The 24,268-nt window shown below is 40.3% G+C and overlaps 1 protein-coding gene across 3 annotated transcripts in view; it reads right to left on the bottom strand.

Annotated features, from left to right (window-relative positions):
- The window catches only part of Ppp2r3a (protein phosphatase 2 regulatory subunit B''alpha), a 243,705-nt gene that overhangs the window by 25,342 nt on the left and 194,095 nt on the right, over positions 1–24,268 (bottom strand). For all 3 annotated transcript variants that reach the window (XM_017800255.2, XM_008841637.3, XM_008841639.3), the window contains 3 exons: positions 14,342–14,517; positions 13,739–13,857; positions 10,442–10,548 (listed from right to left, as the gene is read on the bottom strand). In XM_017800255.2, coding sequence (XP_017655744.1) covers positions 10,442–10,548; positions 13,739–13,857; positions 14,342–14,517 — 402 coding nt within the window. The remainder of the gene's footprint in view (positions 1–10,441; positions 10,549–13,738; positions 13,858–14,341; positions 14,518–24,268) is intronic.

Genomic DNA, 24,268 nt, shown 5'->3' with positions numbered 1-24,268 from the left:
AGTGCACCTGTGTCATGCAGTGCCCTTGGAGTACAGAAGAGGCTGTTGGATCCCCTGAAAGTGGAGTTACAGACAGTTGTTAGCTGCCGTGTGGGTGCTGGGATTCGAACCTGGGTCTTCTCTAAGAACAGCCAGTGTTCTTAACCGCTGAGCCATCTCTCCAGTCCCCAGTTTACTTTTAAAGGATGTTCTTTCTTGTCTCTGATTCCAAGTGCTATTACTCATCTTCTTTAGAGCTAGTTTTGCTTGCTTCAGGGCATCAACTCAATTCCAACCTTGAAGAAGTTCCCTACTTGGTGAACTGCTCTTTGTCTTCCAGCTTCTGTTTCTGGTTTTGTTTTTGTTTTTAAATCCAGTTAAGGTCTCTTTTAGCCTCAGGAATGACCTACGTAGCCAAGGATGACCTTGAACTTCAGATCCTCCTTTGCTCCAGCTCCAAAGTGCTGGGATTAGGGGTGTGGGTCACCATACCTGCCTTTTGATTCTGAGCTTTTGGAAAGTTATTCTTTTTTATGCCATTTTTCCTGCTTTACAGTTTTATTGTCATCATTAATTTGTGCGTGCACATAGGTACCACTTGTCAGAGGACTTTGTACAGTCAGTTCTCCCACAAAATCTCTACTAAGGCAGCTTTGGGAATTAGTATTTTCATCTCTTCTATATTGAAGTGAAACTGCATTTAATTTGTGGAAACTGTCATCTCTTTCATAAATATAACATAATATTCCTAACTCCATGTTGGGACCTGAATGTGAAAGGGGGTATCCAGCCTGTGTGTGTGTGTAGGGTCTCTAGGTCCTTGTCGGCACTTGGCTCAGTTCTTCCCTGCCGGGCACCTTTCTGTTCCTCTCTTATGGGGTGAAGGGTACACTCTTTGCAGCCACAACCAAAGGTTCATATGTGCCCCTGCCCCTTGTCAATGCCTGGTGGTGGGCTGGGGGCCCTCAGATGTCAGCTGAGCCATCCACGTGTATCTATCTCTCTTTAAGTTATACAGGAATACAGTGACAGGGTATGTAGCCCAGATTAATCTGGAACTGGCATTTTTACTGCCCCAACTTTCTGTGTGCTGAGATTACAGATGTGTGCAACAAAGCCCAGCTCCTTTATGTTACATTAACAGGATCTGAGATCAATATTCTTTAAAAAATCATCTGTGTGTGTGTGTGTGTGTGTGTGTGTGTTACAGTGCATGTGGGGTAGTCAGGAAACAGTCTTGGGTTAGGTCTTCCCCTTTCACCCTTTTCTTTAAATGTGTATGAGTTTATTGCCTGCATGTGAGAAATGATTTGACTAAGATGGTGTATGCCTGATAACGCAGGTATGTGAGTGCACCCGTGTTGTGCAATGCCATGGAGGTCAGAAGAGGGCTTTGGATTCCCCTGGAACTGGAGTTAAGGACGGTTCATAGCCGCCATGTGGGTGCTGGGAATCAAACCTGGGTCTCTGCAAGAGCAACCAGTGCTCTTAACCACTGAACCATCTCTCCAGCCCCCCCTTTCACCTTTTTAAGACAGGGTGTCTTTCTGGTGCTGTGTATGCCAGGCTAGTTGACTTGAGAACTTTGGGGGATTCTCTGTTTCTACCTTCCACCTCGCTGTTAGGAGCACTGGGATTGTAGACATGCACTATCTCTTCTGGCTTTTCTGTGGGCTCTGGGGATCTGAACTGAGGTCCTCAAGCTTGCATGACAAGTGCTTTTCCCCAGACCTGAGATTGGTATTTTTCTAATCCTAAAAATAAATTATACTACTTCCATTACTAACAATTGCTTTTTTTGGAGTCAATGCTGGAGATTGAGCTCAGAGCCTTGCATATGTTAAGCACATGTTCTACCACTGAGCTGCACCATTAGCTGAAAATTGCTTATGGCATTTCACTGTTTCCTATATGATCTATTTACCTTCATGATGAGAATATTATTTAATACTTCTTTCAGAGGTGGTCTGTGGGACATAAAATTTTGCATCTCTGAAACTCTGAAAATATATTATTTGAACCTCATATTTTGAGCAGGTGCAGAATTCTAAGTTCAAAGTTATTTTCTTTTGCAGCACTTGAATATTTGTGATGTTGAGCTTGGTTGTCAACCTGAAGAAATTTATAATCACCATGGACACAAATCTCTGGGCATGTCTGTAAGGAATTTTTTTTTTAGATTAGGCTAATTGTAGTGGGAAGACCCATCTTAAATGTGGTCATCATTCCATGGGCTAGAGTCCTAGACTGAATAAAAGGAGAAAGATGGCCAAGCAGCAGCACTTAGCTCTGCCTCCCGAATAAGGATGCCATGTAACTAGCTGCCTTAAGCTCCTGCAGCCATGACAGAGAGTATCAGCTGGAACTGTGAGCCAAGATAAAACCCTTCATTCTCACTTTTGTCAGGTGTTTGGTTACAGTATCCAGAAAAGCAACTAATTTGATATTGTTCAATTTATTTTTCAGTTCATTTTGTGGATAACCTATTATCTGTTTTTTTCTTAGATCTTTGTTTTTTTGTGTGGTGAATTTCCACTGTTGTGCAGGGGCTGACAAACTATATTGTCAGTCAGATCTGTGTTGGCACTTGTTTTGGTACAATCCATGAGCTAAGAATACTTTTATCTTTTGAAATTTGAAACAAAAATTGTAAGAATATCATGTGGTATTTATGAAAATGCTATGCAATTAGTGTGTCAGTTTTTTTTCCAAGAGGTTTGTTGGAATACAGTGGCATGCATTTTACATATTATCTGCATCTGCTGAGTAGTCGTGGCAGAAACCCACGAGATCTAAAATATTTATAACCTGGCTGGAATTCCTCCTCCTGTGTATCTTATTTGGTAAACAACTAAAATTCTGGAAAATATTTCTCTTGTTTTCCAAGAGGTTTTATTTTTTAACTCTAGCATTTCAATCAATATACCAGATACAAATTTTTCATCTGTGTTCATTCTACTCAGTCTCACGCTGTAGTTTTCATTAAAAACATTTTTTTTTTTCTGGGCTGAAGAGATGGCTCAGTGGGTAAAAGTGCTTGCTCCAAAGTCTGACAATCTGAGTTTGATCCCCAAATTCTGCAAGGTGGCAAGAGAACCAACTTCTAAAAGTTGTTCTTTGCCATCCAGGCATGTGCATGTACATTCCTACACGCATGAATGCACCTATGTAAAAACTTAATTCTCATTTCTAAGACATTAGCTGTAGTCTTCCTTTAAGAGAATATTTTTCATCCCTTTGAATAATGAATACTCATTTTGATGTCTTGTTCTGATTGCGTCACTGACTGCTTACAATGTTGAAGTCTTTCCATTTGTATTTTATTGGTATTTCTCAAGTGTCTGATATTTGTCCACTTTTCTATGGAGTGGAGAAGAGTCTGCTGCCTCTGTTTCTCTGGCTGCTTAGGACGGGGCAACTGGCTTGCTGGTGTCTTCAATAACAAGGGGGTTGGGAGAGAGGATCTTGTCTGTCCTGTGCTTCTGGGTACAAATCTTTCAGTGGCTGGGCTTTCTCTTCTAAGTTCTCACACTCTGCTTTTGTCTGTCTTTTAGGGACAGGATGGAATATACAAAGTCTGACCTACATAGATGCTGCTTCTGGTCTCCTTGTTCTAGGTTTTAGTTAAATTTAGGTAGTTATCAGTAAGTGCTGCTCCCATTATCTGTAACAATTACTCTTTGTGTTCTGTTATAAAGAATCTAAGCTGTTGCTCCTTCAGTCTGATCCTATCTGCTTTTCCTTTTGGTCCACTTAAAGATTCTCTTCATTTAAGCGGTGCTCTAGGTGTGTTTCTTATTATCTCCCTTCACTGCCAGGGTCTTGAGATGTATCCCAGGCTGGTCTCTAACTCAAGATCTGCCTGCCTTAACCTCTTAAATGCTGGAATCAAAGGCATGCACCACCATGCTCAGTCTGCAGTTCTTATTTCTACATAGTGTTCGAGACTGAAAACTGCAGTATGCATTCAGTTCATCTTCTTTTAATCAGAAAACAGTCTATATTATTGCTATTTTTTTTGTCTTTTTGAGACAGGTCTCCCTGTAGCCCCAGCTGTCCTGGAACTCACTATGTGGACCAGGCTGGCCTTGAACTCACAGAGATCCGCCTGCCTCTGCCTCCTGAGTGCTGGGATTAAAGGCGTGTGCTGCCACGCCCAGCTATTATTGCTATTTTTAGATGATTATTTTGTAGCCCAGTGTATATTCTGTAAATGTTTCATGGACAAAACCCTCCAAGAGTTTTTAATCTTAGTTTCAAGGAATACTTTACTCTGTCTTTATAGACATTTACTCTGTCTTTATATATTATTTATATAATGGGATTCAAGCCCTCCTTTTGATTTTTTTTTTTGCCTCTAAAATCTGTTATAATCCCTTTTTTAGGAGTTTCCTTTTATTATTAAAACTTCATTGTTTTTTTGGTGGTGGCTGTAGTTCCACAACTGAATCTTTTTTTTAAATAAGTGAGTGACTTTATCCTTTTTATATTTATTGATCTACAAACATCTGTTGTATTAGGTATGTACTTTTGTGTATATATTTTGCGACTGGATTAAAATATTTTGAGTATGGCTTTACAATTCCAAGTATTTATTTTAGTTAACATTTATCTACCCCTCCAGCTTGCTTGAGGAGTTTTTGAGAATATCTGCTGAGATTTGCTAATGAAACCTATACATAATATTTTCTCCCTCCTCTGTGTCTCCATTCAATTGTTATTTCTAAGATTTACACAATTTTTCCTCTTCTCTATATCCCAGCTTTTCTTACAATATTTTTTTCCAGTGAATTCTATTGTGTTCTCTATCTTTGGATGTCCTTAGTGGGTTAGGATTATTTTTATATTCCAATGGACTGAATGATCACTATTCTTCCACTGCTGCTCCATTTCTAAGCTTGTTCTTTCTCTCTGAGTTTCTCTTTTCATTTTTTAAATTAATTTGTTTAGAATGTGTATGTGATGTGTGTGCCACAGTGCACGTGTGAAGGTCAGAAGACAACTTTTGGGAGTTAATACCTTCTTCTATGTGGAACCTGGGACCAAACTCAAACTCAGGCTGTCAGGTTTGGTGGCAAGCACCTTTATCTACTGAGCCATCTCTCTAGTCCTTCTGCTTTTCTCTTAGTTTTTTTAATTTTATGTGTATGAATGTATTGCTTGCATGTAAGTAGGTGCACCCATGTCATGCGATGCCTGTGGAGGTCAGAAGAGAGCGTTGGATCCTCTGGAACTGGAGTTACAGACAGTTGTTAGCTGCCACATGGGTGCTGGGAATTGAACTTGGGTCCTCTGCAAGGGCAGCAAGTGCTCTTAACCACTGAGCCATCTCTCCAGCCCCTTAATTTTATAATTACTTTTTTTTTTGAAACAGGGTCTCCCTTGTAGCCTCAGCTGGCCTGGAACTTGTTATGTATGTAGACCAGGCTGGCCTTGAAGTCACAGAGACACAGAGATCTGCCTGCTTCCTGAGTGCTGGGCTTAAAAAGCATGGGCCACCATGCTGGGCTTATCTTTTTTAAGAACTCTAGGGTCCTGTATAACCTTTGGGTATATGATTTCTTTCTCTGAAAAAGCTGTAACATTGTTTCATGGTCTTTTAGTATTCAATTATACTGCAGACAGATTGGAGGTAAAGTACATTTCCCCCCTTGTCTTGTGACTTGCATTTTAAAAAGGTGGAAAAACAAAGAAAACTACCCCAGAACAAAACCAAAGTAAACCTTTATTCAGCTTTTTCCAGTAAATTCACAAGGCATATCCAGAATCAGTCATTATCAGAATTTCCTGGATATAACTCACTTCTGACCTTTCATATTCAGGTCTTCTTTCAGTTAAAGAAAAGTTCTGTTTTTGAAACAGGGTCTCACTATGTAGCCCTGGCTGGCCTCAAACTCACAGAGCTCTGCCTGCCTTTGACTCCTGAGTGCTGGGATTAAAAGCATATACTGATAAGGAGAGGTTATAATCTTGTAACCAAACTGTATTGTTATATAATGTCCTTTTGAGCTGAAGCCATTTGCAGTTTCCCTTTGTTGTACTTACTGGATAGATATCTTGAAGTGCAACTCTGTGATTTTTTACCACCCTGAGATGTTCTATTACTCTATAATATCTTGAGGCTCTGTGATGCTTTCTAACTAACCATGATGGATAAAGATATGAAACTAAGAAGATGGAGAACTTGCCAAGTGGTCTATAGGATACCTGTTCCAATAAAAAATGCAGAGGATCCTGCAGGGTGTTGTTTCACACCTTTAATCCCAATACTTAGGAGGCAGAGGTAGACAGATCTCTGTGAGATTAAGGCCAGCCTGGTCTACATAGGGAATGCCAGGCCAGCTGGGGCTACCGGGAGACCCTGCCTCAAAAAGACCAAAGGGGGAAAAAAGTATAGATCAAATGTGATAAATGTCTAAACTTCTGCCTGTGAGATCTGTTTTTTGTAAACTGTCTGACCGACTCCTAGCCCAATTAGCCTTGCCTAGTTGTAGATCAAAGGGTGGCAGGTGTCCCGACCCTTGCCTGTGATATCTACTTTGTAAACTACGATGATAAAACACAAGAAGGGATTTCCTGAGACAACATGGCACATCAATGTAGAGTTATATAGATCCTGGGCCATAAGGTCCAGGTGGCAACTATTAAATGATGACATGAAAATTCCTCTGTAAACCTCATTTGTATTTTACTTGTGGCCTTTGTTGCTCATTCTGGGACCACATTCATGTGAAAAATGAATGAGCTCTCTGACTCTCTGGGGGATGTGCTTAATCTCTTAGGTGTTTGATGAATTTTTCCATGGCAGCACTACCATGCCTGCCTCAAAAAGGCCTGCTTTCTCTCTCTCCCTCCCCCTCCCTCCTTCCCTCCCTCCCTTCCTCTCTCTCCCTCCTTCCTTTCCTTCCCCTTCCCTTTCCCTCCCCTTCTTTCCTTTCTTTTTTCTGAGGCAGGATCTCCCTGTAGCCACAGATGGCCTGGAACTGGCTGTGCAGACCAAGCTGGCCTCAGTCTCACAGCGATCTGCCTGCCTCTGGTTTCATTTGTTCTATTGTCCTAGTATGTTTTTGTTTCCCTTACACATAATTAATTTTATTTCAAGTATGTAAAAAATCCTTTTATATTTTACTTGATCTCTCCAAATTTTTCCTTGTCTCTCATTTTTTTGTAATAAAAGTCAAGAAACACATATTAATAAAATATTTTTGCCTTTAAAAAACTCAAAGTGTGTTTCCAATATATTTTTACATACATTTATTGCGTGTGTGTGTGTGTGTGTGTGTGTGTGTGTGTGTGCATGTGTGCATTATGTGTGGAGGTCAGAGGACAACTTTCAGTCAATTCTTTCTTTCTACCATGTAGGTTCTAGAAATCAAACTCAAGTCTTCAGGCTTGGTGTCAATTGCTGAGCTATCTTGCCAGCCTGCTTTTTTTTTTGTTGTTGTTTTTTTAAAGACAAGGTCCTACTCTGTAGCCTAGGGTGGCCTCAAACTCAGCACTCTCCTTCCATACCTCTCAAGTGCTGGGATTATAGGCATGCACCACTGTGCCTAGTTACAAAATGATTTTGAAGGTTACATGGGACACACTGTATATATGTAGAATAATTTTATTTATCATGCTATTAGATACTATGGTGGTTTGAATGAATGTCCCTCATAGGCTCCAAGTATTCAAACATTTTTATCCCCAGTTTGTGGCACTATTTTGGCAGGTTTTAGAAGGTGTGGCCATGCTTGAGGAAGCATGTCATTGGGGGCAGGCTTAGCGTTCTTAAGCCTTGTTGGATCTCCAGTCAGTCTGCTTCCTGTGCTTGCTTGAAGATGTGAGTGCTTAGCTTCTGCTCCTACTCCAGCTGCTTCTGCCGCCAGGCCTCCCCACCATGATGGGCTCTTGCCCCTTTGGAACCATAAACTAAATAAACTCTTCTCCTTCCCTTCATTATAGTGTTTCTATCATAGCAACAGAAAAGTGACTAATACAAATACTAATATTTTAGTATTTTTTCTCTAATTTTTTGCTATTATAAACATCTATACTTGTTCTTAACTATACTGGTGTTGCTTTATAAAACTGATAACCTAACTTTAATTCCTAGCATGGAAGCTCAGTGCTGAAAAACCTTAAATCGTGTTGTGAGTCCACCTTGTTGTCTTCTCTTTTGATTTAGTTAGGCTCAAGAAAATCAATACATGATAAAAGATATTAAGGGTTTAGGGTTGGTGATGGTGTGCTCTATACCTTCAAAAAAAGATACTGAAGACATCATGGACTGGGTATAGCGGAACATGGTCATAATCCTAACCATAGAACACGCTGCCCCCCACCCCTACCCCCTGACCTCAAGGAAAGGTAGAAAACAGTACAATCTCTATGGGGGGCTAGTTCATATTGCCTGCTAGGCAGGATATTTCCTATTTACCCTTCCCCCATCTCTGCTCCAGGAGCTGACCTGACAGACCATATGAGGGGGCTCTTTGGTCTTCTGGTGGCCAATAGGTGTCACCAACAGGCTACTGAGGAGATGAAGAGAGTAACGCTTTCTAGCAGCTTGCTTTCAGATGGGTTTCCTAGGCTGGCAAAATTCTAAATCCTGCCAAGGTGATCTTTTGCACATAGCTACTCTTTTTGGGTTCTGGTCTTGATTTCACCTCCTTGTTCCTTTAGGTTAGACACAGAAATGTCGTTTTACTGTTTTACATTTTGGGGGTCTGTAACATCACAGGCTTCTCTAAAACCTTTTTAAGTCTTTGCAGACTCTACAAGTACCTAGTTTGGATATGCTTATCTGCTTGCTGCAGTTCTAGGACTTTATTATGTGTCTGTGTCCATGTGTGTGTGTGTCTGTGTATGTGTGATTATAACACAATAATTTGTATCAGTGAAATGTTAGAAATATAGTATCAGCAAAGGACTATAAAATAATTGTAAAACTATACAGTGGAATATTATACAACTGTAAAAATATGAATCATTAGGGTGCTGAGGAGATGACTTAGTAGATAAAGTATTTCCCCTGCAAGCATGAAGACCTGAGTTCAGATCCCCAGAACCCACATAAAGCAGGATGTAGAGGTTGAGCATGTTTGCACTCAGAGGCACAGAAAGGAGAACCCTCAGAAGCTTGAAGGCTAGCTGGGCTGGTGTATGTTGTAGTGAACAAGAGACCCTGCCTCTAACAAGGTAGAAGGTGAGGACCAATACCCAATGTCATCTCTGACCTTGACAGGTGTGCCATGATACTCGTGCACCTGTACGCACACAACCACCCTCTTACACCCATACACATACACAAAAAAGAAAAATAAAGCCGTTAGATATATTGTGAAATAGTCTCAAATATACTAAATGTGGAAAAGCAAGGTGCAAAACAATGAATATAGTATTATTATCACTCCAGTAAGAAAATAAACAAAACCCCCGAACAACGTATATTTATCTGCATACGAACACATACATGGAGAGCCAGGTATTAGGTATTAGGTATTAGGTCATTTGAATATATTACATTATCAGTAAAGATTGACAGTCTTAGAAAACAAGGGCTGAAGAAAAATACTAAAGGAGTCACAAAAAAATAATGGAAAAAGCCAGAAAATTATAAAATTGCTGAAATGTTCCTAGTAGTGTAATTCTTGGGTAATTTAGTTTCTACTTAGTTTTGAGACAGGGTCTCCCTCTAGCCCCAACCAGCCTCGAATTTGCTACATAGACCAGGCTGGTCTCATCAGCCTGCCTCTGCATCCTGAGTGTTGAAACTAAGGGTATGTACCACCATGCCCAGCTGGTAATTTAGCTGCTTCTTCTTCTTCTTCTTCTTCTTCTTCTTCTTCTTCTTCTTCTTCTTCTTCTTCTTCTTCTTCTTCTTCTTCTTTTTTTGTCTTTTTAGAGACAGGGTCTTATAGCTGGCCTGGAACTCGCTATGTACACCAGGCTGGCCTTGGACTCACAAAAATCCACATGTCTCTGTCTCCTGAGTGCTGGGACTAAAGGTGTGGGCCACCATGCCCAGCTGGTAATTTAGTTTCTTAATGTGGCCCATGTATGGAATTTTTCCTTGACTAGTATAAACTATATGTAGGAATTACTTCTTATAGAGAGTCGAGAGAACAAAACTGTTCCTGAAAAAGATTTGCTTAAAACATGATCATATTTCTTATATAAAAGGAGCTTCAGTTCCTGCAGTTCCTTCTTCACAAGGTTACTGACTATGGCTGAGTAGCAGTGCTCAGTGATCTTGGACTCTGTGAATGGTGTGACTTATTAAAGGAAATGGGACCTGAAAAAGACTATCAGGAAGTCAGGGAACAATGGAAGAGAACACTGCTGGGAGTGTGTTCATTTGAGGTAAGTTGGCTAAATCAATCATTTTTTAAAATGCTATTCAAAGAAAAAAAAAAAAAAAGAAAAGGCCCACAGACAGGCTTTTAAGGTGGTTTTGGCATCCTGACATGGTACTCACCCCTCATGGAGCTGTGCTTGGGCAGATTCCTCTGTGACAAGAGTTTCGTACTCCTCAGCAGCAAACCTGTCCCAGTCAGAGGGCTCAGGGCCATCGTTTTCAACATCCTGATTGAAAAGAGGAAATGAGAATAAAGACAAAAAATTGGAGATAGGGCATCACAGATGTATACTGCTGAAAAACCTATCTGAAAAGCTTTCCAACATGTAAAAGCTAAGGCAACATTCCCACAGTTATTTACACCTCAAATTACAAAATTACGTGTTTAGCAGCTATGTTTTTTTGGTCATGAATTAAAAAAAATTGTGTATGTATTTGTATGTGTACATGATATGCATGGGCATGTTTGCCATGGAGGTCAGAGGACAACTTTATGGAGTCAGTTCTTTCCTGCCACCTTTAGTGAATTCTGGGGATCAAACTTAGGTTGTCAGGCTTAGGCAGAAAGCATCTTTACCTACTAAGCCATCTTGCCTGCCCCTTGTCATGATTCTTTAACTTCATAACAGAGATGTTTCTTCAGTCCTTTCTCCCCAGTACACAGGACCCATGTGGAGTGACTTGTGGTTTGTACAAACTTACCTTTCCTCTGCCGGCCTGCCTGCCTCCATTACTCCATTTCTTCTTCTTCAGTGTTGGGAACTGAACTTAGGGCCTCATACATACTAGGCTAATGCTCTACTAATGAGCTATAGTCACAGCTCCCCTCTCACCCTTTTTTTTTTTTTTTTTTTTGAGACAGAGTATCACTATGTAGCTCAGGCTTCCCTTGAACTTGCTTTGTAGTATAGGCTAGTCTTAAAGTTGTGATTCTCCTGTCTCAGTCCTCTGAGGGCTCTTATTACAGGTATGCACCACCATTCAGCTTTTCCTCTGGCAAATTTTTATTGTTTCTCTAAAAGACAAGTCAGATATCACATCACGTCTGGTACCTTCCTAAAATCAGCCCTTCTCTTCAAAATCACTTCCTTCTTTGGGTCAGCTTGGGGTCAGCTTTTGCTCTTCTGTCTTTGTCATGTCCCCATATTCAGAATCTCTTTACGGTGTTTGAAATTTGTGGACCAGTTTTCTGATTAATAATGTTCTTTAAAGACATAAATATACATAATTATTATTTCATATAAAGAAAGGAAAATTTTAAGCTAGGCATACTGCCACTTGTCTGTACTCCCAACACTGTAGAGACTGAGGCAGAACGATCAAAGGTTTGAGACCAAGACCCTGTCTTAAAAACAAAACAAACCAATCAACAAACAAAAAACTGAAAACAAAAACAAATTTAAAACATTGTTAAAGGGTAAAAATAAAATTAAAGGGTATAAATAAAACCTATACATCTTTAAGCTCAGCACTTGGGAGGTAGAGACAGGTAGATCTCTGTGAGTTTGAGGCCAGCCTGGTTTATACAGGCTAGGTTCTAGGCCAACCAGGTGCAACCATAGTGCAAATGTGTCTCAAAAAAACAAAACAGAAACCTATACATTTTCTTTCTCTTCTATAGGCAATGTCCTGGCTTATATATTTTAGAATATATTTCATGCTGAAAATGAGTATTGCTTGATTTGAGTCATGCCCAGGAGAACGTAAGTACCTAAATAGTGACCATACCATGCTAATATTAATCTCTTTTCAGAAAGCAATCATGTTAATACTTCTGAAACATGCCATGTATCATAGACTTAAAACGATATTTATTTTTTATTGAAAGGTACATAAAATAATGGAATACACAGGATTCAGTAAATATAATATTGATTCTAGCCAATGATAATACACCTTGATATGACCCAAAGCCAGCATCAGAGTATTTGTTCTTAGAAAGTAATCTTTGGGGCTAGAAAGATGGCTCAGCGGTTAAGAACACTGACTGTTCTTGCAGAACACCTGGGTTCGAATTCCAGCACACACATTACAGCTAACAACTGTCTGTAACTCCAGTTCCAGGGGATCTGACAGCCTCTTTTGCTCACCGTGGGCACTGCACGACACGGGTGTACTTATCTACATGCAGGCAATACACACATATACATAAAATAAAAATAATAAATAAAATATTTAAAAAAAGAAAGTAATCTTCATATTCTTGCTATTATTCAGGCGAAACACATATGGAATATGTAGAAGAAAAAAAAACTATCAAAACTTCCTGTAGTTGCACTGTCACTCAACTGAAACAGTCCTTTCCTAAATATAATGTTTACTTAAATAGAAGAATTGTAGGAGCAGGTGGTGATTATTTTGGACACGGACTGTACATGTGTAGGGTTTACTGAAGGTCCAACAGATTTTTGTGCAACAAGGAAAGGTGCTTGTCTCTATTCACATGCAGGACCACATTTAAGACTGATAGCCAAGCCGGGCATGGTGGTGCATGCCTTTAATCCCAGCAGAGGCAGGAGGATCTCTGTGAGTTTGAAGCTAGCCTGGTCTCCATGGTGAATGAAGGCCAGCTGTGGCTACAGGGAGACCTGTCTCAAAAAGACAAAAGAAAAAAAAAAAACCCCAAAACAACAACAACAACAACAACAACCAAAACTGACAGTCAAGCACAGAAAGTGTTCATTATCTGAAGGTGTCTATCATGGAGAAATTCTAGGTTTCACTTAGAAAGGTAAAGCTGTTTACTATGCTATCTTGGAAGTGCATGGTACAATTAAGGTCAGTGTAGTTCTAGTACAGATGTGCTTATTGATGTATTTTTCAAAACTATTTTTTTAAAAGTGTGAGTGTGTTATGAGTGTTTTGCCTGAATGTATAAAAGTGTACCATGTATGTGCCTGGTGCCCAGTGGAGGCCAGAACAGGGCATTGGATCCTCTGGAACTGGAATTAATGTTGGGTGTTAGCTGCCATGTGGGTGCTGGGACCTGAACCTGGGACCTCTGGAAGTGCAGTAAATGCTCTTAACCACTGAGTCACCTTTCTAGCCCTTAAAACTAATTTTTTTGGAACTAGTTTTTAATGGCTGTAACTACAGACAGCAATACAGTCCACTAGACAGCTAGTATGCAGCCAGATGGATATCACCTAAACTTAAAGACTGGCTGTGGGAAGAGATATGCTCTTAGTCCTTTATATTCGTTCTCAGTCTCTCATTTATATTCTTTCTCCCCTCCCTCTTTCACCCTTCTTTGCACCTCCTTGTGCCTCACATACTTTATAGTCTCTTTTCAGAATCTGATGAAGTATTATAAATGTTATATCTTTGAAAACAGAGATTCCTACATGCAGAGACCACTTTAATATGTAGCACCCAGTCTTTGGTACTGTAGCTCTGAAAGTTAAATGTAAATGTTACCTTCTGGACTGCAAAGGGATCTCTCTGTTCATGGTCCAAGTATTTCTCCAGGTTAAAGAAAGTATCATAGAAGATATGAGCCATTCTGCACCTCTTCAGATCTCGTAGAGTTATTCTGCCTATGGTAAAACAAATATATCTTGTAAATTTCATTGACAAGTCTTTTAACAAAGAAAAAACTTTCACTGATGTTACAAGTACATGTGCATGTTCATTTTAGTATTAATCACAGGTTTGAAAGTCCAGATGAAATTCATATAGCATAAAATTCACCATTTAGCCTGTATTTTTAGCCTGTATACTTTAATGGCTTTTAAGTACATTCATGATGTTGTACAACCATCAATACTACCTAGTTCCACAATATTATCACTCACAATCAAGCATTCCTCCCAGTGTCCCTCCAACCCCAGCCTGGCAATCACTAATCTACTTTCTTTCTTTATGGAAAAGTCCTAGTTTTAAAATCGTGTATTTGCCAACATTGCTGGTTTGACACTAATAGTCAAAGAGAGAGAAACTTTGTATTAGAATAATACAAGGGCTGTATGTCCCACTCTGTTGCAAAGATGAACAGTGCAAACTGTGTTCATTCATTCTCACCATCACTGGCTGGCTTCACCAAGTCAAGCATCTGGCACAGCAGATCATGGAATGGCAAGGGTTCAATGCCCATGGCCTCCATTCTTTCACATTGCTCTTCATAGAAGTACTCCAGCTCATACATGGAGAGTACACCATCTCCATCCACGTCCATGCAGCGGAACCAATACTCGATGCTAGGAGATAAAAGATGCTCATTAGCATGGACCTGGTGTAGGTTCTTTTTAAAAATTAAAAAAAAATTATTTTATGTATGGAGTATATTGCCTGCATGTATGTAAGTGCACCTGTGTTGTGCAATGCCCACAGAGGTCTGAAGAGGACATCAGATTCCCCTGGAACTAGAGTTATGGACAGCTGTTAGCTGCCATATGGGTACTAGGATTCAAACCCAGGTCAGGTCTTCCTCAAAAACAGCTGGTGCTCTTAATAGGTGTACCATCTCTCACAGCAACTGAATTTTCTTGATGAAATATTCCTTGGTTACTTCTGACTTATTTTCCTGTGGTCTGCTTGGTCTCTATGCCTAGTTCACAATTTCATCTTGAGATTTCTTTCACTGTTCTGTCTTCTAGATCTCAAATTTCCCTTAGTCTTCGGCATGGCAGCCAGTGCTCTTATCTGCTGAACCCTCTTTCCAGCCCCAATCTTTTAGTCTCTTGGTTGGAGGTTCAGGGTAGGTTGACAACATTCTATGTGCATATAATCAATGGATTTCAATATGCATCTGTGTTAAAATTTTGGTTCTCAGTGTGGTGGTGTTAGAAAGTAGTGAGACCTTTATAAGAGGTGGGACATAATGGGGACCTGTGAGGTCACTGGAACTCTGCTGTTGGAAAGGATTAAGGTAGTTCTTGTAGAACCTTGGTTACTTCTCTAGACGGTTCTTATGGAATAGCAACAGTAGTTCCTTCTTGGTTGCTCTGGCTTCCTGTCTTACCATGTGATCCCTTCCTGTCAATATGTTCCCGCCACTGTGATACATCCACCATGAGGTCTTCACCAAAGATGAGCTAACAGCAGTATAATACCCTGAATCTTCAAAACTGTGAGCTGTATAAATCAACCTCCCTCCCTCCTTCCTTGAGACAGGACCTTGCTATGTAGCCCTGGAAATTGTTATATAGACCAACCTGGCCTTGAACTTGCAGCAATTCTCCTTTCCTGCCTATGCTTCTTGAGTACTGGGATTATAAGTGGGTGCCACTCTGCCTCTTTTGTTTATAAGCTACTCACCTTTAGATGTGAACCGGGCCAACACAACATTTGTATCTTCAACTAAGCAAGTGCTCCCCAGCCTTATAAGCTACTGACATTTAGGTGTGAATGCTGTACTAAGTCAATACAACATTCTTATCTTCAACTATACCAAATGATCCCAGCCCTGAACCTCACTACTTTATGCTGTCCATGGAATAAAGCATTAGTTTTATGCCACGGGAGAGAACATGATCTGGAAATCAACAGTTTCTTTAAACAAATGTATAAACCTTCCTATTTGTTGACTCTACCATTATTCTATCCCATTCCCAAGGTCCCTTTATCTCCAAGTGGTGAATGTTTTAAAGCTTTGCTGAGTATAATTGGTTGCATCTTGGGTTTTCCCTCTGCTGCTTTAGGATTCAGGGAATCTGTTAGTGTATCTGCTTTCTAGGTTCTAAACCTTTATCATCATCATCATCATCATATTAATATTTATTTTTATTTTATGTGTATGTGTGTTGCCTGAATGTATGTTAAGTGCACTCGTGTCATGCAGTGCCCATGGAGGTCAGAAGAGGGCATCGGATCCCCTGGAACTGGAGTTACAGGTGGTTGTTAACCACCATGGATGCTGGGAACCAAACCTGGGTCCTCTACAAGAGGGAAGAGTCAGTGCTCTCAAGCATGGAGCCATCTCTCTACCTTATCACCATTATTTGTCTCTCACTTCCTTTATTATTGTATATTTTCCCTTAAAAACACCACCACCAAACAAACAAACAAACAAACAAACAAACAAACAAACAACCACCAACCACCACCACCACCAACAAAAAACCCAAACTCCTCTAATGCTGAAAATGGTGCAGTGGGTAAAGGCACTTGCTTCCAAGCTTGACTTGAATTTGATCCCTGCCCTACTACATGGTACTAACTTGCCATTTTCACTCAGAAGCATGTTTACTTTTGGGGGGGGTGTTGCTGGGGCTAGAACCCAAGGCCCTGCACATGCCTGACAAGTTGTCTACCACTGAGCTGCACTTCAGCATCAACATGCTCTCTCTTTAATATGGCCACTGTGTTATATAAAAGGGCCAAAAAGCATCTATAGTAATGTCAGCAGTTAATCAGAGAATAGGGAACTAATAGTGTTAACTGGTAATAAGGGACACACACACACACAGACACACTTTAAAGGCACTAATTTATGTCAAAGTAAACTCAAGAAAGGGTTCTAGGGTATTTTTGGTTAAATTCACATTTGCAAGCTTGAAATCATACTAATTTCTTTTGGAGAGAGAAAATAAGTTGTAATTGTTAATTGTTTTCAGTAAGATTAAGATCTGGGTGTACCTTTTTAAATAAATACAAATTTTACATTATTGCAACAAATTGAACATGTTAATACTTGCAAAGTTATTTTGAGAAATGTGTCCTAAAACTTGTATCAGCTTGATCTTTTTTTAATTATTATTTTTATTTTATGTGTATTAATGTATTGCCTGCATGTGAGTGCACCCGTGTTGTGCAATGCTGCAGAGGTCAGAAGAGGGCTTTGGATTCCCCTGGAACTGGAGTTAAGGACAGTTCGTAGCCACCATGTGGGTGCTGGGAATCAAACCCAGGTCCTCTGAAAGAGCAGTCAGTGCTCTTAACCGCTAAGCCATCTCTCCAGCCCCCAGCTTGATCTTTAATGTCCCCATTAAAGAATAAAGATTTTCACTGGATCCAGTGAACATAAGGTAATAAGTGGGCCAAATTTAGATGTGCATTTACATCATATTCTCAAGAATTAGAAAAGAGGGTGTGTTTTCTCATTTTGAAACAATTCCTGACTGGGAAAAACCTTCATAAGATAGATCATAAACAGATGGTTAAAATAAATAGGTTAGTATCTAGCTGTTATACAAGATCTTTTTCATTATTGTTCAGTTAAAGATCCTTTGACTAGTGTCTAATAATTTCCTAGTGTCTTAAAATTCCTTATTACTTCCAAGAACCACAGAAAGCAAATGCTGATTTTGACAAGGATCTAAAAGAACTGTAGTGAAAGGCAACTTATTTTACAGAGAAATAAAAATTTAAGTCCTTCAGCCACTTATACTGTCAATTAAGAACTAAAAGGAATGCTACAGTAAGTAAAGAAGTACTTTGGTTCTTTGCAGTATTGTTTAAATTGGAGCGACATTAAAGCATACTTAAGTTCACAAGGGAGGAAAGCCAGAATGAAGAGCTAAATATTCTGCCTGAGTATTTGCAGGATGTGTTAGATCAATGACACATAAAAATTATCATAAAGATCAATATGCAAAATAAAGATGTTTTTAGGTATAGACCTAGAAAAACGAAACAGGCTGCTCAATGGGTAGTTACTTGCCCCTGGAAGTTTATCAGGGGTGGTTGGATAGTTAAACGTATACAGGGCATATTCAGAGGGAATTTTGTTATGGTAAGAAATGGATGTTTTCTAGAATTTCTTCAACGGAGATTTTCTATTTGATTTCTTACCAAAAGTAACATATGCTGCAGATGGCTGGAGAAGAACTGTCCCCTATAATTCTGCTCAATGACAGACCCTGTGTGCTGCACTGTCAACATGCCAAACAAGATGCTCCAGTCGGTGTAATAGTGGCACGTCTAGTGTATATACAAGCAGAAAATTTTCGATTGGATATAATGCCCACTCCTAGAGGTGGAACACACATCTAGTACTGTAGACCAGCCAACCTCCTGCATCAGGGGAGGATATAGGCCCCAGTAGGGAAGCCACTGCAATTGTTTTGTTAGATAGATGTGATGTACCTGCTAAAGTACCATCCAAGCATTTGTGTTTATGCCCATAGGTTAAGTTATTATAGCAGCCACTGTTTAGATGTTCTTTCTTCTTGCTATTCGTGTTTTTATAGTTAGATGGAATCCCACTGAAATGGGCCGATAGCCCATGGAAAACAGATGATGCAGAGACCCGAAAGTTCAGTGCCTTGCCACAATGGGAAGAAGATCATCCCACACTATCACCCCCTCCAAGGCTCAGGGACTTTTGTGGAAGAGGTTGGCAGAAAGAATGTAAGAGCTTGAGGAAGGGGTGGAGTGTTAACTGGAAGTGTCCTCCAACCACTATGCTGGCAGCAAGCTATAGTCATACCACCTTCCCATGCTCGTCCAGGAGTCGAGGAGGGAGTCAGTTACCCCTCCCACCCAATCAATTGACCTTAGCTGCATGTGGGGGAGGGACTAAGGTTATATAAGCTTAGAACACCATGAGGCACCTCTCTTGCCATTTTGTATGGCTGTTGGTACGTCACAGGATCTGTATATGAGTGTGGACTTCCCAGAACAGCTGCAAATGGGGGGGGCACCCACTCTTCTGTAAATAAACCCCCACCCCATGCTCTGTTAGGAAGCCCAAGAAACTCATTAGAATTTTCCACAAAAAGAAAAAGAAAAGAAAGAACAGAGCAAATAGGAACCTTCATTATTCCACCAAAGTTGACCCCATGTTGGCAAATCCTTTAGTCTTTGATTTCTTATTACTATTTTCCTCCTCTTAAACTTCATTGTATTTATATTTTTATGTAACCTGCTTCAAGTTATTTGTGGACAAATGTGTTAAAAATTTCCCCTCTTTGGAATAATAAAACAAAATTTTTAAACGAAAAAACAAAAGTAACATATCCTCAGAGCTCCAAGGTAATGATTATTCATTAGAGGAAAATTAGAAATCAGAAAAGCATATAGAACTGCTGAGAATCAATTTTTGCTATGTTTACCACCAGCTGTCAGAGGAAAACTGTATCAACAACAAATGGCTTTTATACAACTGAATACATAAGACATCATATCTTTTTCTACTGGGAGCAGACAGGAACAACTCCAGATCTTAACTCTGTACACAGCGTTTTTATCCAGTACTCAACAACTCTTGGCAAGTGTGTAGCTTCTTTGATGTAACCCCTTCTTTCTACCCATGTCTTTCATGCATTACTTAGCAATAAGGATATATTCTGAGAAATATATGTTAGGCAATTTTATGTATGTAAACATCACAGTATGTACTTTTCACAAACTAAGATGGCTACTGACATCACATGATCGTATGGTATCTATGGCTTATTGTTGAAACATTATGCAGCATGCATCAGATGGTGTGTTTAACCTCTGTAACACAACCCTGTCACCTAGAAAGTGCATGCTTGAGAACCACACAGTTGAGTTTCAAAGAACTGCAAAACATCTCATGTTGTTAAGTTCATGATTATCTGATGAGCCACATTTATAGCTACCCTGGGCTGCATGTAGCCCAGGCAGGTTGGTCATGCTTACATTAATTCACACCATACATGGTGTTTGGCATCTTTTCCTTCATATAATGTTTTCTGATTCAAGCATACATAGTATGTTATTACGACCTTAGTTCTTTTTTAATGCTTAATGTTTATTTTATTTTGTTTTATTTATTTTTAGACAGGGTCTCCCTGTAGCCCCATCTGGCCTGGAACTCACTATGTAGACCAGGCTGTCCTTGAACTCACAGAGATCTGCCTGCTCTCCCTCCTGAGTGCTGGAATTAGAGGCGTGTGCCATCATACCTGGCACTGCTTAATAATATTTGGTTACCTGGGTATATCTCCTTTGTTTACCCCTTCTTCAACTGATGGATTTTGGATTGTATCTACTCTGTGGCTAACACTGCCATAAACAAATTTTTCTGTGGATATTTTTCCATTTCTCTTTGATATACAAATGAGAGGAAGTATGGGGTCATATTACAGCAACTCCATGTTTAACTGTTTTAAGAACTGTCAGTTTTCCCATTAGTGGCTGTACCACTATATATTCCCACCTATACCTTAATAGAGTCAGAGGGTTCCGACTTAACCCACATCCCTGCTAACACTTGGTATTATCGAACTTCTTGATTATGGCTCTCCTAGTGGGTGTGAAGCACCATCTTGTGATTTTTAAGGTGCAGTTCTCTGGTGCTATTTACGTGAAGCCTCTTTTCATATTCTAGTCATGCATGTATCTATCCTGGATAAACACCAACTCGTATCCTTTGTTCATTTTAAAATCAAGCTACCATTTTATTATTGAGTTTTGTTCTTTACATATTCTAGATGCAGTTTCCTGACCAGATGCATCATCTGGTCATATTGTCTTCCAGGTTGCAGGGTGTTTTGTCATTTTGATGGTATCTTAAAAAGCACAAATGTTTGATGAAGCTCAACTTATCTTCTTGTTGTATTTTGGTGTTAAAACTAAGTAAATGTGTCTAACCGAGGTCAGAAAAAGTTTACTTTAAAAAATATATTTTATGCAGCCAGGAAGATCAAGAGTTCAAGGCTAGCCTGGGCTATATAGTGAGGCCCTGCCTTCCAAAACCCAATAATGATAATAATAATGGAAAAATTTATTTTTATTTTATGTGCATGAGTGTATTGCCTGCATGTGGGTAAGTGCACTTGAGTCATGCAATGCTCGTGTAGGACAGAAGAGGTCATCGGCTCCCCTGAAACTGGAGTTACAGACAATTGTTAGCTGCCATGTGAGTGCTGAGAATTGAACCCAGGTCTTCTACAAGAACAGTCAGAGCTTTTAACCACTAAGCCATCTCTCCAGCCCCACTTTTTTGGTCTTTTTGAGACAGGGTCTCTCTGTAGCCCCAGCTGGCCTGGAACTCACTATGTAGACCAGGCTGGCCTTGAACTCACAGAGCTCTACCTGCCTCTGCCTCCCAAGTCCTGGGATTAAAGGTGTGTGCCACCATGCCTGGCTCACTTGACTGTTAATTTTTATGTATGGTATAAGCGCCCACCTTTATTTTTTGGTATATGGATATACAGTTCTTCCAGAATAATTTGTGGAAAATTATTTTCTTTCCCATTAGATTATTTAGGCATCTGTATTCCTTGTTTTTCTTGTTGCTGTGACAAAATGCCTGACAAAAGCAACACAGTGTGAGGGTACAGTCCATTACTAGGGAAGGCATGGAAGTAAGAGTACAAGGAGGTTGGTCACACTGCACACACAACCAGGAAAAAGAGACAAACGAATGCTGGTGCTTAGCTCACTTTTTCCTTTTTATTCAGTCCAGGACCCCAGCCCATGCATCATGTCTCCCACACTTAAGGTGTATATTCTCACCTCAATTAACCCAACTTAGATGTCTCTCTCATGTCTTCTAGGTGATTTTAGATTCTGCCAAGTTGACAATCAAATTAAATATCAAAGCATCATTGTTGAAAGTCATTCACATTATTTCTGCTCTGTTTACTTACATACATGTCCACCCTGATGCAAGTACCATTTAGTTTTACTTACTTTAACTTTTTGGTGTATTTTGAAATCAGTGAGCCCTAGAATATTTGTTCGTTTTCAAGATTAAACAATCTTTGTTACTCTTGAGTCCTTTTTATTTCCCTATGAATTAAAGATTTGTCTTTCCCATTACTAGAGAAACAACAAAACCCCAAAATGCAAATAACTGAACTGCCAACTTCTTCAAATCTGTCAATTAGTTTGAAGGCCACTGTCATCATAACAACCTTTGTTTTCTGTGGCTATAACAAGATACCTGAAGAAGGGTAGTGTATATGGAAAGAGGTTTATTTAGCTCACATTTTTAGAGGCTGAGTCCAAGACTGGGTGGGATCTTTTGGGTTGGCCCTGGATTTTATCACAGCATTATGGTGGGAATAGTTGCAAAAATGAGAGAACACATGGAACGACAGAAAACCAGGAATCAGAAGTGGCTAGTTTTGTACTTGTATTAATAATTGCTCTGTACTAACTCATTTTGTTTGTTTCTTGTTTCAGTTTTTTGATACAGGGTCTCCCTGTAGTCCCACCTGGCCTGGAACTCACTTATGTAGGCTAGGCTGGTTCGATTTCACAAAGAACCACTTGCCTCTGTCTCCTAAGTGCTGTGATTAAAGGCATGTGCCACCACGCCAAGCTACTAATTACTTTTATAAGACTAGCATTAATTCCTTCAGAGTGCAGTCACTCCAATGTACCTCCTGAGTGCTGGGGTTAAAGGTGTATGCTACCACATCCAGCCCTCCATCACTTCTTTTTTGTCTTGTCTTTTTGAGAAACAGTCTCCCTGTAGCTCCAGCTGTCCTGGAACTCACTATGTAGTCCACGCTGTCCTCAAACTCACAAAGATCTGCCTGCGCCTCTGCCTCCCAAGTGCTGGGATTAAAGGAGAGTGCCACCATGCCCTGACCTCTATCACTTCTTTATACCATCTTTAACATTATTAAGTTCTGTTTTTTAGTTTTTATTAAGTTTTCCTAAATAAGTTAATGTAATATTCAAAGGCAGTTTGTTTCTTTCCAACTTGGAAGGTTTTAATTTCATTTTTTTGCCTAACAGTCATGACTAGAACCTCCAGTGCAATATAGGATAGAAATTGCCTCTGCATCCCTGGGGCTGCACAACCGCAGTCCTCTCTCTCCAGGGTAAGTCGATCACCCCCTCCAGCCTTGACTCCCCCAGCCTCATTCACTCTTCCATCTCCCCCGCCCACCTCTCCTCTTAGCCTGTGTCCTGTTCCATTCCTTCTCTTGGCGCCCCAGAAACCTGGGGAACCAACACTGCTTCCTGATCCTTTGCATCCAGACCAAATCAATGACTTCTTGGGTCCCCAGGAGCACTGCTTCTGGGCCCTGCCATCACCTCCTTCTCCTTCTCTGGGCCTGTGGCACCCGCCAGCCTCTTTCCTGGACTCAAGGGTTGAACTTTCCTATTCCTGATCCTTTACATCCAGACCAACCCAGCTCCTCGGTTCAGTTCCCAGGAACCCTTGGGGCCACTTCCCCCCGACTCCATCTGCCTTGGCATCTCTGGGTGGCATGGCCACCAGCTGCCCTAGACAGGCATGTTTTCTGGGCCCAGCTCCTAGGCCAGTCCAATACCAAAAGTCCTGAGGCTGAAATCTTTCCTGGAGGGATCCAGACCTTAGAAGAAAGTCTGAGAGAATCTGGGTTCAGTTCCCAGGAACCCTTGGGGCCACTTCCCCCCGACTCCATCTGCCTTGGCATCTCTGGGTGGCATGGCCACCAGCTGCCCTAGACAGGCATGTTTTCTGGGCCCAGCTCCTAGGCCAGTCCAATACCAAAAGTCCTGAGGCTGAAATCTTTCCTGGAGGGATCCAGACCTTAGAAGAAAGTCTGAGAGAATCTGAACCTCATCTGACTTGGGCCTCTGTGGGAACTCCTGAACACAAAAGCAATCTGGCCACTCCAACAGAAAATCAAGAGAGAGAACCGGAAGCTTAGAGGAACCAGTTTTTCATGCCCCAAAAGTAAACCATAAAGACACATAAAGTTCACAAAAAGAAGCAGACCTAAACTTGAAGGCCCGAGTCTCACACAAGAATCAGAAACTACAAAAGAAACTCACATGTCAAAATCACAGAGAAAAAATAACATGAAAAACCAAAATAACATATCCCCACCAAATACCAATAGTCCTCTAGAGGAGTACAATGAGAACCCACTAGAGATATTGAAGCACATGAAATTCAAAAGAACAATTATAAACATGATAAAAGAACTCAGTGAATTTAAAGAACACACAAATAAGAAATCAAACACCTGAAGGAAGATAGGGATAAACTTCTGAATGAATTCAGAAAAGACCTAGAAATACTGAAGAATACTCAGGCCGAAATGAAGAAGGAAGTGTAACACTCCATAAGCCAATTAGAAACGACAGGAG

This window comes from Nannospalax galili, unplaced genomic scaffold (genome assembly GCF_000622305.1).
Source record: "Nannospalax galili isolate Female #2095 unplaced genomic scaffold, S.galili_v1.0 scaffold861, whole genome shotgun sequence".
NCBI classification, from domain to species: Eukaryota; Metazoa; Chordata; class Mammalia; order Rodentia; family Spalacidae; genus Nannospalax; species Nannospalax galili.
This window is presented reverse-complemented; position numbering and strand designations above follow the sequence as displayed.